The sequence below is a fragment of the Aquarana catesbeiana genome, linkage group LG12 (genome assembly GCF_042186555.1).
Source record: "Aquarana catesbeiana isolate 2022-GZ linkage group LG12, ASM4218655v1, whole genome shotgun sequence".
Classification (NCBI taxonomy): Eukaryota; Metazoa; Chordata; class Amphibia; order Anura; family Ranidae; genus Aquarana; species Aquarana catesbeiana.
In genome coordinates this window covers 29,949,996-29,964,762 of record NC_133335.1, presented here as the reverse complement: position 1 = coordinate 29,964,762, position 14,767 = coordinate 29,949,996, and the positions used below count along the sequence as shown (strand labels likewise).

The 14,767-nt window shown below is 44.6% G+C and overlaps 1 protein-coding gene across 1 annotated transcript in view; it reads right to left on the bottom strand.

Annotated features, from left to right (window-relative positions):
• The window catches only part of HRH3 (histamine receptor H3), a 40,542-nt gene extending 27,314 nt beyond the window's left edge, over window positions 1–13,228 (bottom strand). Inside the window, exon 1 of the mRNA XM_073607519.1 lies at window positions 12,643–13,228. Within this exon, the coding sequence (XP_073463620.1) occupies window positions 12,643–12,886 (244 nt within the window). The 5' untranslated portion in view covers window positions 12,887–13,228. The remainder of the gene's footprint in view (window positions 1–12,642) is intronic.
• Window positions 13,229–14,767: the final 1,539 nt, after the last annotated feature.

Below are 14,767 nucleotides of genomic sequence, written 5' to 3'. Positions count from 1 at the left end.
CAGGAACAGCTAGCACAGGTTTCAGGCCTAGTACAATCTCAGCTGGGTCTGATGGAATGCCCTTTGCAGGTAGGGATGGGCCGAATGAACCCCTGTTCGGTTCGCACCAGAACTTTCAAACATTGCAAAAGTTCAGACCCGAATAACGAACCCCATTAAAGTCAATGGGACCTGAATGTCAAAAATCAAAAGTGCCCATTTTGAAGGCTTATATGCATGTAATTGGGCATACAATGGTTATAGGGGACCGGGTCCTGCTCTGGGGGACATGTATCAATAAAAAAAAAGTTTGTGAAAAACATTTTTAAATGAGCAGTGATTTTTTTATTTTTAAAGTGAAAGCGTAAAAATGAAAAATTCCTTCCATTATAGTGCCTGGGGGGTCCCCTTAGTCTACCTGTAAAGTGGCAGATCTGTACCATGTCTAGAATCTGCTGCAGCAATAATTTCATTTATAAAGCCAAAAAAAATTACATCTTCCCTGCAAGCTGCCTTTATTTTGCTCAGCAACAGCTGGGGAGCCAGTGTGTATGATGAGGCCACAATGTAGTGCACTGGGAACAAGATTAGAGATTTTTTGGATACATTCTGGTGTCACTTTGACTTTGGATAGAAGTAACGGATGTGTAAAAATTGGTCTTTGGGTGTCGGTGGCGCCTTCTCACCGTAACCCTGTAGAGGTAATTTTGATGAAAGCAAGAATTGGCCTTGCTGTAAAAAATTGCAATGATATGCACCTGTCAAACAGGTGCAGAAAAATTGTTCTTTGGGTGTTGGTGGCGCCTTCCCACCATAACCCTATAGAGGTACTCTTGATGAAAGCAAGAATTGGCCTTGCTGTAAAAAATTGCAATGATATGCACCTGTCAAACAGGTACTAAAAAATTGATCTTTGGGTGTTAATTGTGCCCATGAAACCTATACCAAAAACATTCTTCCAGATGAAATGATTGAACATCCTCAAAGCTAGGCAGCCTCAAAGTCCTGCAGACATTCCACATCCCAAAAAGGCTTAATCAGTGACATCGGCATCACGGGCTTCATAGCTGTTAATCCAGGACTGATTCATTTTTATAAAAGTCAAACGGTCCATGGAGTCTGTCAACAGATGCGTTCTGTGATCAGTAACGAAACCTCCTGCAGCACTGAATGCCCGTTCTGAAAGCACACTGGATGCAGGGCAGCCCAACAACTCAACAGCATACTGGGCAAGTTCTGGCCAGTGGTCTATTCTCATGACCCAGTAAGTCAGTGGATCGTCAGCTGGAAAGCTCTCCATCTTTGTTTTGGCCCGAGGTGATCGTCCACCATGTGATGCAGACGCTGCCGATGGGATGTGGAAGCTGAAAGTCCTGGGCGTTGAGGACTAAAAAATTCCAAAATGCCTCACTTGGGCCGACTCAAAACGACCTTTTCCACGACACTGTAACCTACTGGAGTCAGGAAAAACGTTCATTAAAATCCTCTTTAACGTCTCCTCAAGAGATTTTATCTTCTGCACTCTCTGTGGGGATAGGATGAGTTCTGAGACCTTCTCCTAATAACGGTGGTCAAGGAGGGTTGCCAACCAGTAATCAACCTTCTCCTTTATGCCACATATTCTTGGGTCCTTTCGCAGGCTTTAAAGCATGAGGTTGCCCATGCGCCTCAGATTTGCAGAGGCTTGAGAAGCAGACTCCTCGGGGTCACTCAGGATGACAGCATCTGGAACGTCCTCCTCCCAGCCACGTACTACCCCCAAGGGTCCTGGGGTTGGAAAGCCATCGCTTACAGATTGACGCATGTCTTCCTCTTCTTTGAAGCCTATGAAAGTGCCAGAATCCTCCTCCTCATCCTCCTCCCCTCTCTCTTCCTGTATGTTCGGTGACATAGGTATGATGGTGTCTGGATAAAGTGGGCCTTGAGAGGAAAGGAAGTCCTCCTCTTCCTCTTGCTGCTCTGCCTCCAGTGCCCTGTCCATAATGCCACGCAGAGCCTGCTCCAGCAGGAACACAACAAGGATTGTGTCACTGATGCATGCACTATCATGGATCACCATCCTTGTGGCCTCCTCAAATGGTGACAATACAGTGCATGCATCCTTAATAATTAGCCATTGGCGTGGGGAAGAAAAGCCGAGGTGGCCTGAGCCTGTCGTCATGCCATACTCGCAGAGGTACTCGTTGACACCCCTCTGCTGCATGTATAGCCACTGCAGCATTGCCAAAGTTGAGTTCCCGCTGAATTTTAGCCAACCGAGCACTGGCTGTGTATGACCACCTGAAATGACTACAGACTCTTCTGGCTAGCTTTAGCACATCTTTCAACCCTGGGTACGTATTTAGGAAACACTGCACCACCAAATTGAGGACATGTGCCAGGCATGGCACGTGTCAACTTTCCCTGTCTAGGGGCAGACAGGAGGTTTGAGCCATTATCGCACGCCACCATTCCTGGCAGCTGGCGTGTTGTGAACCACCTCTGGGCCTGTCCCTGCAGAGCTGCAAGAATCTCTGCTCCGGTGTGGTTCCTGTTCCCTAAACACACCAACTGAAGCACTGCATGGCACCTTTTAGCCTGACTCATAGAATAGCCCTTTGAACGCTGCAGCGGGGTGCAGCGTTTCCTAAATACGTACCCAGGGTTGCTAGATGTTCATAGGACAATTCTGCAGAGGAGGGCATGAAGGTGGCGGAGGAGGAGGAGGGGGTAGAGCTTTTCAGGTCTGGCATCATCACCACCAGCTGTATGGAGCAGTGGGGGCACAACAAGCTGCAGAACTGAGCCCTGTCCTGCATCCTTTCGAGTTGAAAGCAGCGTTACCCATTGTGCCGTTAAAATATATTGCCCCTGCCAATGCTTGCTGGACCATGTGTCAGCAGTAAGGTGGATTTTACGGCTGACTGCCTTGCCCAACAATGCCAAAACATTCCCTTCCACGTGATGGTAGAGAGATGGAACAGCCTTACATGAAAAATAGTAGCGACTGGGAACCTGCCATTGTGGTACAGCACATTGTGCGAATTCATGGAAGGGGGCAGAATCCACCAGGCTGAAAGGCAGAAGTTGGAGAGCCAACAGCTTTGACAAGCTTGCATTTAGATGCTGGACATGTGGGTGGCAGGGACTGTATTTTTTTTCCTACTGCAGCCGATGGGGCAGAGAAATTTGCCGGCTACAGTCTACAGCTGGTGTTGTGCTGCTGGCAGATGTGCTGCTAGGACCTGGGACACCCTGTGCTATACCATCATCCCTGTCAGTGGAGGCTGCTGAGAGTCAATGACTCAGTATAGCAGGGGCAGACTGAAGTGGGTAAAGAGGAGGAGGAGGTACATATTTGTGTCCCTTTTGTGTGGCTTTTAGGTGCTCTTGCCAATGGGTTGAGTGGTTGGACGTTAAATGCCTTAAGCATGTGGAATCCAAATGGCTGGTGTTTTTGCCACGTTTGATGTGCCTGAGACACAGTTTGCAGATAGCAACAGAGCGATCAGCTGCAGATGTGCTGAAAAAGGCCCAGACAGCTTTGGGGAGTGGGCCGGGAGATAACAGCTGCAGAATGTGATGGAATAGGGTGGCTGCTCTCTACTCTTTCTTGATGTTGGCCTCCTTGGGGTTGTGCCACCTCACCTCCAGTTTCCTCCTCTGCTCTATCTGGCACCCAAGTCGCATTTAGTGACCTCATCATCATCATCATCTCCATCTCCTCCACCTTCATCATTACCCCTGGAGACAACTTGACAATATGCTGCAGCTTGGGGAATATGAATGCCAATTTGTCTACCAGTGTTCCTCCATCTCTTTAGGCTCATGTTCCTGTCATCCTCAACCTCAGAACCAACATCTGAATCCAGTAATGGATGGGCATCATCAAGGTGCAAGTGGCTGACGCTGTGGTCAAATAACTCAGCTGACTCCTCAATGGCTGATGTTGGGGCTTTGGCAGGAATAGATGTGGACAAGGAGGCAGGTTTATCCACTCTGGCAACTGCAGGGGACTGCACACTTGTCTCTGCTTTGTGTTTGGTGCAATTTGAGTACTCACACTACACAGACACACACCACGGATACACTATAATATACTGCAATATAATGCGCCAAACGTACAGTGACGCACAGAACTATATGGCGTTAAACTGGCAGTAATGCACACAGAACTGTATGGCGTTAAACTGGCAGTAATGCACACAGGACTATATGGCGTTAAACTGGCAGTAACGCACACAGAACTATATGGCATTAAACTGGCAGTAACGCACACAGAACTATATGGCGGCGTTAAACTGGCAGTAACGCACACAAAACAATAAGGCGTTAAACTGGCAGTAACGCACACAGAAGTAAATGGTGTTAAACTGGCAGTAACGCACACAGAAGTAAATGGCGTTAAACTGGCAGTAACGCAATCAAATAGACGGTGTTCAACCGTCACTACACTGACGCTATCTGAACTTTCCCTACTCTAGTTATACACTAATGTAAAGATTACTGACACAGTCTCACTACACTACAGTGAAACTATTTGAGCTGTCCCTACTCTAGCTGCACACTATGCAAAGCTGAATGATGGTCCTCCTCACTACACTCACACTATCCCTAGACTAACACTAAACTAATATTCTACACTGACAATTGAAGCGAAGTAGCACAGTATAGCACACTAACTAATAGCACTGAACAGAGCCCTGTTCTATCTCTCTCCACGCTGAAATCACACTGAAAATGGCTGCCATTGAAAGAATACTTTTATACTGTGGGGTGGGAATGAGCCATGATTGGATAAAGTCATGATGACAGTGTCCAATCATGACTCTGACAGTGCTCTGTGCTCTGACAGTGTTCTGTGTCCTGATTGGCTGAAGCTTTCACTGCTTCAGCCAATCAGGGCTTGCAATGCACTGTTCAGCGCTGCAATGCATTGTGGTCGGTTCTGGGGGGCGAACAAATGGTCGAATGACCCGTTTGTTCGGATGTTCGCCGAACGTCCAAACAACGGAAGTTCGGTCCAAACTTACGCTTGGGCCTAACCGTTCGCCCTTCCCTATTTGCAGGCAGGGACATCTGGCCCCTATGGTGTAGCAAATGAAAGTCTTTTGTATTAGCTGTCCTATCTGTGGTTACTGCTCCCAGCACCACCTCGTCAGGCACTGCCAGCCCTCCTGGCTGCAGCTGCCCTGTTCCACGGCCTGTGCCACCACAGTCCTCCTGACTGGCTCTGCGCCCATCCCAGACTTTTCCATCCCAGTCCTCTCAGGCATGCCTCTCAGTCCTTCTGAATGTGTGCCACTCCCCAGCCCTCCTGGCTGTTCCTTTTGTTCTGGAGAGTTGCCCAACAGTGTTCTCCCGCTGTCCTCTCCTTGCTCCCAGTGCCTCCTGGCCAGGAAACCTCCATGGGTTCTGAGAAGGTCCCATCTGCACCCGAGCTCAGGCCCAAGGTCCCCCCCCTCCCCCCCAGACTGGGGAGCTTCCTCAAAAGCCACGACAGCCTAACATTCCATCTCCAGCTGCCACCCGAACTCTCCTCCCCAGCTGGGCTGACCCAGAGTATTTTAGGGGGCTTGCCCCCTGCCAATCCAAGTTGGGGATTGGTTAGGGCCCTCAGAAAAAACTCCAGGCAGCTCCACCTTACTTCCCCTCCCATCTTTCCACAAGGTTCCAGCATATTCTAGAGATAGGGGGGAGGTCTCAGTGATGCTTTATTACTTTATGCTATATTGGGTTATCTTGTTTTTAAGTGCACTTTCATTTTTTTTAAATGCTGCACTATTTTTTCTAAATACAGCACCTGGGAGCTTACAATCTAATGGGGAGGAGCTGGTGAAACAAAAGGTAACAACTGTGAGGGATGAACTGATGGGAGAAATAAAAGATTTGGTGAAGGTGAAGTAGAAGGCAGGATAAGCTTCCCTGAAGGGATGAGTTTTCAGGGATCCCCTAAAAGAAGACAGAGTAGGAGATAGCCAAACAGATTGGGGTAGTGAGTTCCAGAGGATGAGAGAGACAGACCAAACCGGGACAGGGGCTTTTGGAGGGGGCTGCAGGGTAGCCTCTTGCCTACTGTCTATGGGCCCTGGCTTTTGAGGGGGCTGTATTTTTGGGAGGTGTGTGCCTGGGGGACCCTTGGAGGGGCTATGTCAGGTTACCTGAGTCAAGGTGACAGATGCACACCGTTGCAGTCAGGAGTGCACCACTAAGGTAGTGGACCCTACTGCTGACTTCTGTGGATGGAACTCTGGGTGGTTCACGAAGGCAGGTCCACTGAAGCACCAACACGTATCCCACTGGGAGCTAGAGCATAAGATCTCCTGAGGCGTGGAGTCTAAGAGCCAGCAGGTGTTCACCAGAGCCTCTAGTGGTGAGGATGGACTGCGCTGCAACTGACTCTAGGTCGTGGCCCCAGGCTACAGGAGGATAGAGAGGAAGCAGCAGCCCAGGACACAAGGGATAGTCAGGAGATAAGCCAAAGTTTGGGGCAACTAGCAGACAAGGACAGACAGAGAACATGCCAAAGGTCAGAGTAACAAGCAGGCAGGGATAGTCAAAGAACAAGCCAAGATTAGTAATAGAAACAGACGTAGAGCATACGGCAAACAGGAAACCAAACACACAATATTACTTAACCACGCAGGTGTAAGAGTGCAGGCCCTAAGGCTGATACGCAGACAAGGTAAGAGACAGACAGGGCATGAAAGTATTACTGCAGAGTCATGACAGGCTATTAATATTATTATTATACGGGATTTATATAGCGCCAACAGTTTGCGCAACGCTTTACAACATGAGGGCAGACAGTACAGTTACAATACTATTCAATACAGGATGAATCAGAGGGCCCTGCTCGTTAGAGCTTACAATCTAGAAGGGAGGGTCAAGTGAAACAAAAGGTAATAACTGTGGGGGATTAACTTAACATTAATAAGTCACCGGGACCAGATGGCTTGCATGCGAGGGTCCGTAAGGAAGTAATTGCCAGACCATTGTTCCTTATTTTTAAGAACAGTCTATTGACTGGTATGGTACCAGAAGATTGGAGAAAAGCAAATGTAGCACCAATATTTAAAAAAGAACCAAGATATATCCCAGGGAATTACAGACCAGTTAGCCTAACGTCAATAGTTTGCAAGCTCTTGGAGGGGATGATAAGGGACTATATACAAGATTTTAGTAATGACAACGGTATCATTAGCAGTAATCAGAATGGATTCATGAAGAATCATTCTTGCCAAACCAATCTATTAACCTTCTATGAGAAGGTGAGTTGTCATCTAGATAAAGGAAGGCCCATAGACATGGTGTATCTGGATTTTGCAAAGGCATTCGATACGGTTCCACATAAGCGTTTACTGTACAAACTAAGGTCTGTCAGCATGGACCAAAGGGTGAGTACATGGACTGAAAACTGGCTACAGGGGCGAGTTCAGAGGGTAGCGATAAATGGGGCGTACTTGGATTGGGCCAGTGTGGAAAGTGGGGTCCCCCAGGGTTCTGTTCTTGGACCAATCCTATTTAATTTATTCATAAACGATCTGGAGGTTGGAATAGGCATCAGTATTTGGGGACGATACTAAGCTAAGCAGGGCAATAATTTCTCCGCAGGATGTGGAAACCTTGCAAGAAGATCTGAACAAATGAATGGGGTGGGCAACTACATGGTAAATGAGGTTCAATGTAGAGAAATGTAAAATAATACATTTGGGTGGCAAAAATATGAATGCAATTTACTCACTAGGGGGTGAACGTTTTGGGGAATCTAGGATGGAAAAGGACCTGGGGGTCCTAGTAGATGATAGGCTCAGCAATGGCATGCAATGCCAAGCTGCTGCTAACAAAGCAAACAGAATATTGGCATGTATTAAAAAGGGGATCAACTCCAAAGATAAAATGATAATTCTCCCGCTCTACAAGACTCTGATCTGGAGGATATTAGTTATGAGAAAAGGTTGCGAGCACTGAACTTATTCTCACTGGAGAAGAGACACTTGAGAGGGGATATGATTTCAATATACAAATACCGTACTGGTGACCCCACAATAGGAATAAAACTTTTTCGCAGAAGGGAGTTTAACAAGACACGTGGCCACTCATTAAAATTAGAAGAAAAGGACATGTCCTAGGATAGTGCCTTTTTGGACGGAGACACAGCTTTTACTAACTCGCCTGTTAGGTGTGCAGGTTCCTAGAACCCCAAAATCATTTCTTCTTGGAGTCTCTGGTTTACAGATACCTAAGCATTCCAAGAAACTGCTTAGACATGTCCTGACAGCCACGAGATGCCTTATAGCCCTTTATTGGAAACGATGGGACCCGCCTACTCAAACAGACCTATACAACAGAATAAAAGACATAGAGCTGATGGAAAAAATGACTGCTAGATTACAAGATAGATTGGAGGCGCATGATAAGGTCTGGGAAGAATGGCATAGACGAGAAGATCCGCCTTGAACCAATGACCGAGCCTCCCCCTCCTCCCCCCTCCCTTCCCTCCTTACTCTCTCTTTCTTTTCTCTACTATACTCTTTCCCTTTTTTTTTTCTCACTAGACAATGCTAAGGTCCATGTTGAAACCTACTTGTTGACTATTGAACTTTATATGGTACCTGATATAATCCTTATATATTTGAATAATTGCTCATTGATGCTGGTTGCTTATCAGTTTTGTCGCTGGCACAGTGAATTTCGTAGAATACAGTGTCATTGTCTTTTCTATTTACCTGAATATATGTTTAATAAAAAACATTATTTGAAAAAAAAAAATCAGAAGAAAAGAGGTTTAACCTTAAACTATGTAGAGGGTTCTTTACTGTAAGAGCGGTAAGGATGTGGAATTCCCTTACACAGGCGGTGGTCTCAGCGGGGGGGCATTGATGGTTTCAAGAAACTATTAGATAAGCACCTGAACAACCGTAACATACAGGGATATACAAGGTAATACTGACATATAATCACACACATAGGTTGGACTTGATGGACTTGTGTCTTTTTTCGACCTCACCTACTATGTAACTATGTAACACCCCAGCGGACCAGGGTGCTGTAAATGGGTCCCTAAATAAGAAGGCGCGGCCTGCATGCTTACTAGCAGCCACTGTAAACCGACAAAACTAGAAAGACATTTAGCTGTGTGTGTAATCTAATCTCTCTTACTATGTAGTCCTCTGAACAATACAGACTTTACAAACTGTCCACATTTATCTGCATTGTTTCATATTGTCTTTTTTCAACCTCACCTACTATGTAAGGAACCCCTGCTAAAAATTCCTATATCTACATCTCACGATATATTAGTGTAATGGTCAATGGGAAGAATGCTCCTTACACTTGTGGTCATTGGGAATAATTACCCCTGTACAGATAGCTAGAAAGATCAATAGTGTCTGGGAACTTATCTGATACGCAGAAATGTCTCATTAATCAAGGAACCTCTGGCAACCTTTGGAAGAACCCTGGAGTTCCATGGAACCCTGGTTAAGAAACTCTGTTCTATAGTGTGTACTAGCCTCAATCCAAAGCACCTAGTGGGGGGGTCCCTAGCTGCTCTCTCTTTCCTCTGCTATCTGCGTAAGTCATTTTTGACAGGTTAAGCCAACACCACAGAATCCCAGGGGACATCTCCTCTCCCCAGAACATAGAGGCTAATTGACAGCTTCGGCTGTGCATGTTTCCCTAAGAGACTGTGTAGAGGGAGATGTGTCCTTTCACTCTACTAAGGTCTCAGATTACACCTAGCTCCTGGCTCTATGATGTGCATTGTGTGACATCAAATCCTCATTCCCTGCTTGCTAAAGCTCAGAGATGTGTAAAATGTGTGCTTTAGGAGGCTGTATGTGAGGGTTTACAACCACTTCAAGCTTGTATTAGCTTTTTGTGACCTTGGTACAGCAGCGCTAAGTCTATAAGAGGGAGAAGATACAAAGTGTGCCAAAAGCACTACTCGTGTGCTAAGAAGAAACTTGTTGATGGGAGGAGAGAGCAGAATGACAGAGAGGTGGGCCCATCAATCTGCTGCTTCTTCTTTCACTGTCCAGTCAGTGAGTGGGTTGGTGGTGGGTAGAGAAGACCTGTAAGTCTCATCCCCTGACAGTCAGGTCTATGCTCTGTGAAGGGGCTGTAATGAAAATACTTTGGCAGGTATAGTTTTCTGTATGCCTACTGTTCAGCTAAGTACATGTGCCAAAACAAAGCCATGAGTCAGGTGTGACTGCTTTAGCAATTAATGGTACAAGCCCGCTTTTGTAGGGCAAGTTCATCCGGTAGTCTAAAACATTTTCCTGTGTGGGGGTTGGCTATTCCCGATCCAATAAATGCAAGCAAGGCAATCATGTCTGAAAAATGTGTTCCATCTAGGGGCAAATAGCAGAATATATGAAGAGCACTGGCAGGCAGTTATTGTTATTGCATGCTTACATTTTCCTACATGCTATATAATACCTGCAAACAATCATCAAAATAGAACAAAGCGTTCACTACCCAATCTGTACATTGTATCTTTGCTAGGAAAGATCAGAACAGGTCCTGATGAGATTTGACTCAGGCTAAGGTGGGCAGACTTCTCGAGGCATGTTGTTCTGTATGACAGATTCGTTTACGTATACCTCCCCAAAAAGAATGCCCTAGTATACCTTTAGGCTAGGTTCACACTGCTGCAGTGCGAATTTACCGCGATTTTACCGCGAATTTACCGCGATTTTACTGCGAATTTACCGCGATTTTACCGCGAATTTCAGGAGTTGGATATAGCTGCGATTGATAGTCTAGCCAATGGAATCATAATGTAAAAAAAAAAAGGGTCTTAACTTCCTGTGTACTTCCTGGTTTTTGTGGAGAGTAGTGTGGTGGAATTCGCACATATGTGAACCATCAATGCGATTCAAGAACGATTTACATTGATGTCTATGGAGACTAAATTCGCAACGCAACGCAGTAAACTCGCACAGGACCTTTTTTTCACGCAGGTTATATTCGCAACGCGTCGATGTGAACGGCACTAATGTTAATCTATGTAATTTAAATGACTTGCGAATTTGAGCGATCGCAACGGCTCAAATTCGCAATAGAATTCGCAGCAGTGTGAACCCAGCCTTAATGCTGATGTTAACGCTGAGACCCGTGTAAAGCAAAACCCACTTAATTTGTATCACACATTTTATTACGATCCTTCTGGGCTCAGAAAACTACTTGACAAGTAGAGCCAGAACTGAAAATGACATTGATAATTAACCCTGCCAGAAGTGATTTGTACGAAATAGCTCACAAGCAAGAAATGGCTCTGAATAGAATCTGCATAGTCCCCTACACTTCCTACAGATATATAGGACTGTGAGGAAGGCTGTGTATCTGTAAAGGATCAGGATAATAATAAAATTGGAGAGGGGAAATTGTCTATTTTGTTATATTTACTACATGGTCTTCATCATGATAGAGACATCCTTCAAAGGGCAATGAGAAATCCATGTTCAGATTAAAGAATAAAAAAAACACTTTGGGATGTGGTCCTTTAAACTGGCTTAGGCTAAAGAGCTTGCAATCTTGTATGGATTGTGTAATTATCTCCTATTATAGCATGCCTATAAATATCTTAATTTTTTCACAGTGATGTTTATGTAACCTTCGATATGGAACCTTGATGGGTCTTACTAAAATTTTATTTTTATAAAGTAGATTAAGTTTTCTGTTGCGGGGTAGGTGGATATTTAAAGAGTTTCTTATTTTTGCCCCGGCGACTGACCAGCAGGTTACTGCCCACTCATTATCTCTACCGACCGGCTGCTTGGTTAGCATTGACAAGCAACTGTGAGGCTGCAGTGCTTGGTTTTCTTCTGTGAAATGCAGCCCATTGAAGGCAGCAGCAGGGGGATATACCTAATGGTACTTTCTGTTTCACGCTTTAAAAAGCTCTCTATATATCTTTTGTGCTGTGGGTAAGAATTCATATGACTTAAATCCTTGACTTTATATATTAAAAGCAAGTTGAATAGTTCTTTACACTTAAATGTGATATGTTGGTTTAAATGCATATTTAGAGACTGGCTTATTCAGTCAGGCCATTCAAAGGATTGGGATCGTGTGCATTGTACAGCGACATAGTAACCAATTAAATTCTAATCGGTTACTGTGGGTCACAGAGTGTTTATACAACCTACATATATATCTAGTTAACAAGTTAATCAAACATGAATCTAGCCTAAGCCATGAGTACTCTATCTGATCTTGTAAAATCTAGATTCAATTTTCATGCAAATTGTAAAGAAATCCAAACCCCTAAAGAGAATTTTTTGGGGATATGGGTTTCCTCCAAGTCTTTCCGCAGCCTGAAAACATACCGCTTGATTAAGGCTGGCCATACATTATACAACTTCATTGTACAATGTTTGTTTACATTTACCAAAACCATATCATATGAGGTCAAACCTAAGCACTTTCAATTTGTATGCAATCAGGCAGCCCCTGGCACTACATAGTTGAAGGTAAAGATAAAAGAAATTGAACAAGAAAAATGTATAATGTATGGCCAAGCTAATTGGCTTTTGGCAAAATTAGCTCTGTAGTCTGACTATTGCAGTGGCAGGAGATTGTATGCTTTTGTTGAAGCAGGGGGTATGGTTAAAGTCTGCTGGCTTTATATAGGTGAAGAAAATGTGATAGACATTAAATAGAGTGATACTTTACCTACTAGAAAGTCAGAGATGGCCAGATTGAGCAAGAAGTAGTTGTTTTGAGTCCTAAGGCTGGAGTCTACCACAAAAGCCAACATAACCAAAGCGTTGCCCAACACTGTGGCAACTATCAAGATCCCCATGAGAACAGCCAAGAATACAGTCCAGGAGAAGGCAAAGTTGCCTGGAAAGCCGGTTCCTCCACCATTGCCCTTCCAGGAGTCATTGAGATGCCAAGTTTGCTGGGTGCTGGCCATTTCAGCACCACAGCTTAGTAAACCTCTAGGTAGAGAGCATAGTAACGATTGATAAAAGTCAACAAATTGGCCATCCTTAGCTCCCCGTCGTAGATGGACACTGAAACTGAACCTGGCTGTCTTGAGGTGGACTTAATTTAATATCCAAAGGCATTTGTCTTCTCATGGTCCTTTCCAATTCAACTTAGGTTTATGCAGAGAAGCCCAGCTCTTGTTTGTAGTGTCTGTCTGAGAGGCTACTCATTATCTGTCTGAGCCCATCTGCTTCTCCTACCACCTGAATCTCTGCCCCACTCCAGTAATGAAGAGATACCTCCTCCCAACCATCTCTCTTGTAGGACTGAACCTCCCTCCTTCCCTTGCTCTCCCTCCCACCTCCAGCCGAAGAACCTCACACAATTCACACACTCCACAACCTCTCAGAGAGAGTGAGAGAGAGGAGCTTGGTTATAAATATCAGACACAATCAGCTGGAAATCAGCTTTGAAAAGGAATTTGTTTAACTCAGTCTTTGCTGAATGATGAAGCAGGTCTGGCACTGCTTACAGGGGCTATTGGGGGCTCTGCATTCACTGGAGAGGTGTCTGGTCATGTGTAGGTAAAAAGGTTTAAGTGAAATTGTAGTTTTCATTATTACCCTAGCAGTTGCCAGTATGTTTATTTTATTTATACGCCCTTGATTCTTTCTTTCTTTTTTTCCATCGCTTGCAATGTAGTTCAAAATCGTCTAAGTGTAGGTATTTTATTTTGTAATGCCCTATAATATGTAACTGGCATAAAGAAATAATTCAAGGAGATGATTTCTAGGAAACATTGCAACCTTACTAAAGTAAAATGTCCATTTAGTTTACCTTTAATTTCTGTTTTAATAAATTTGTTGCAGCAAGATCATGAAGGCTTGAAAGCCCCTGTCACATGACTCACGTGATACGTGGCCTCTCCATTTCTAAGAACTGTAAGGTGACACGTCACCACAAACCATCAATGTAAGGGAACACATCCCCAATGACCAGCAACATAAAGAGTCACGTTACCATTTGCCACCAATTCAAGGGGACACATCACCACTGACCACCAATGTAACGGAACAATACCAAAAACCTGAAACATAAAGGGTCACATCACCATTTACCAACAATTCAAGGGGACACATCACCACTGACCACCAATGTAAGGGGATGAAGTAGCAGATTTTAGGCAGAATATCGGTAAATGACGTTGCTGGACACAGGACTCAGATTCAGTTCTCTGATTTATTCCACTTTTTTGGCCAAAAAAGTGGACACGCTTGACCTGACACATGTCAAGTGTCCAAAATACAGCTCATACAGTGTACATACAATGTCAGCATATTGCGTCACAAGCGAACAGGCCGTACACTTCGGTTATACAAAACATTCTAACCTTTTGAAAATCAACCTACGCATCCTAACCCAGACAAGTTCTGCAAAACATATATATTTTTAAACCTTATGCAAAACTTTCGTTTTTCCTTGCACAGAAAGAGGAACAGGTTTCTGTATGTGAGGGGGAGTGAGTAAGTCCAGTGTCTTTATCCACAACCTGTTACAAGTAGTTTCAACATGAAATACAAGAAATATGATTCTTAGCTGAAATTCTAAATCAGTCTTACTACACACATAACTATGGCCATATAAACTGACCCTCGCTGCCACTTCATTCCCCCCTTTGATCATAATCATAGCGATTAATATGAGCGAGATTAAGCATCACTAGATAACATACAGTTTTTTCTTTCTCCTTTATGGTGGCCTCACTAGCAGGCACAAAACATTCTTCTACCGAGACTATTCCCCATTGTCAGCTCCAGTTGGGTCTCTCATTAACTTATAAAACACTGGGATAGTGACCCTTGGCCCA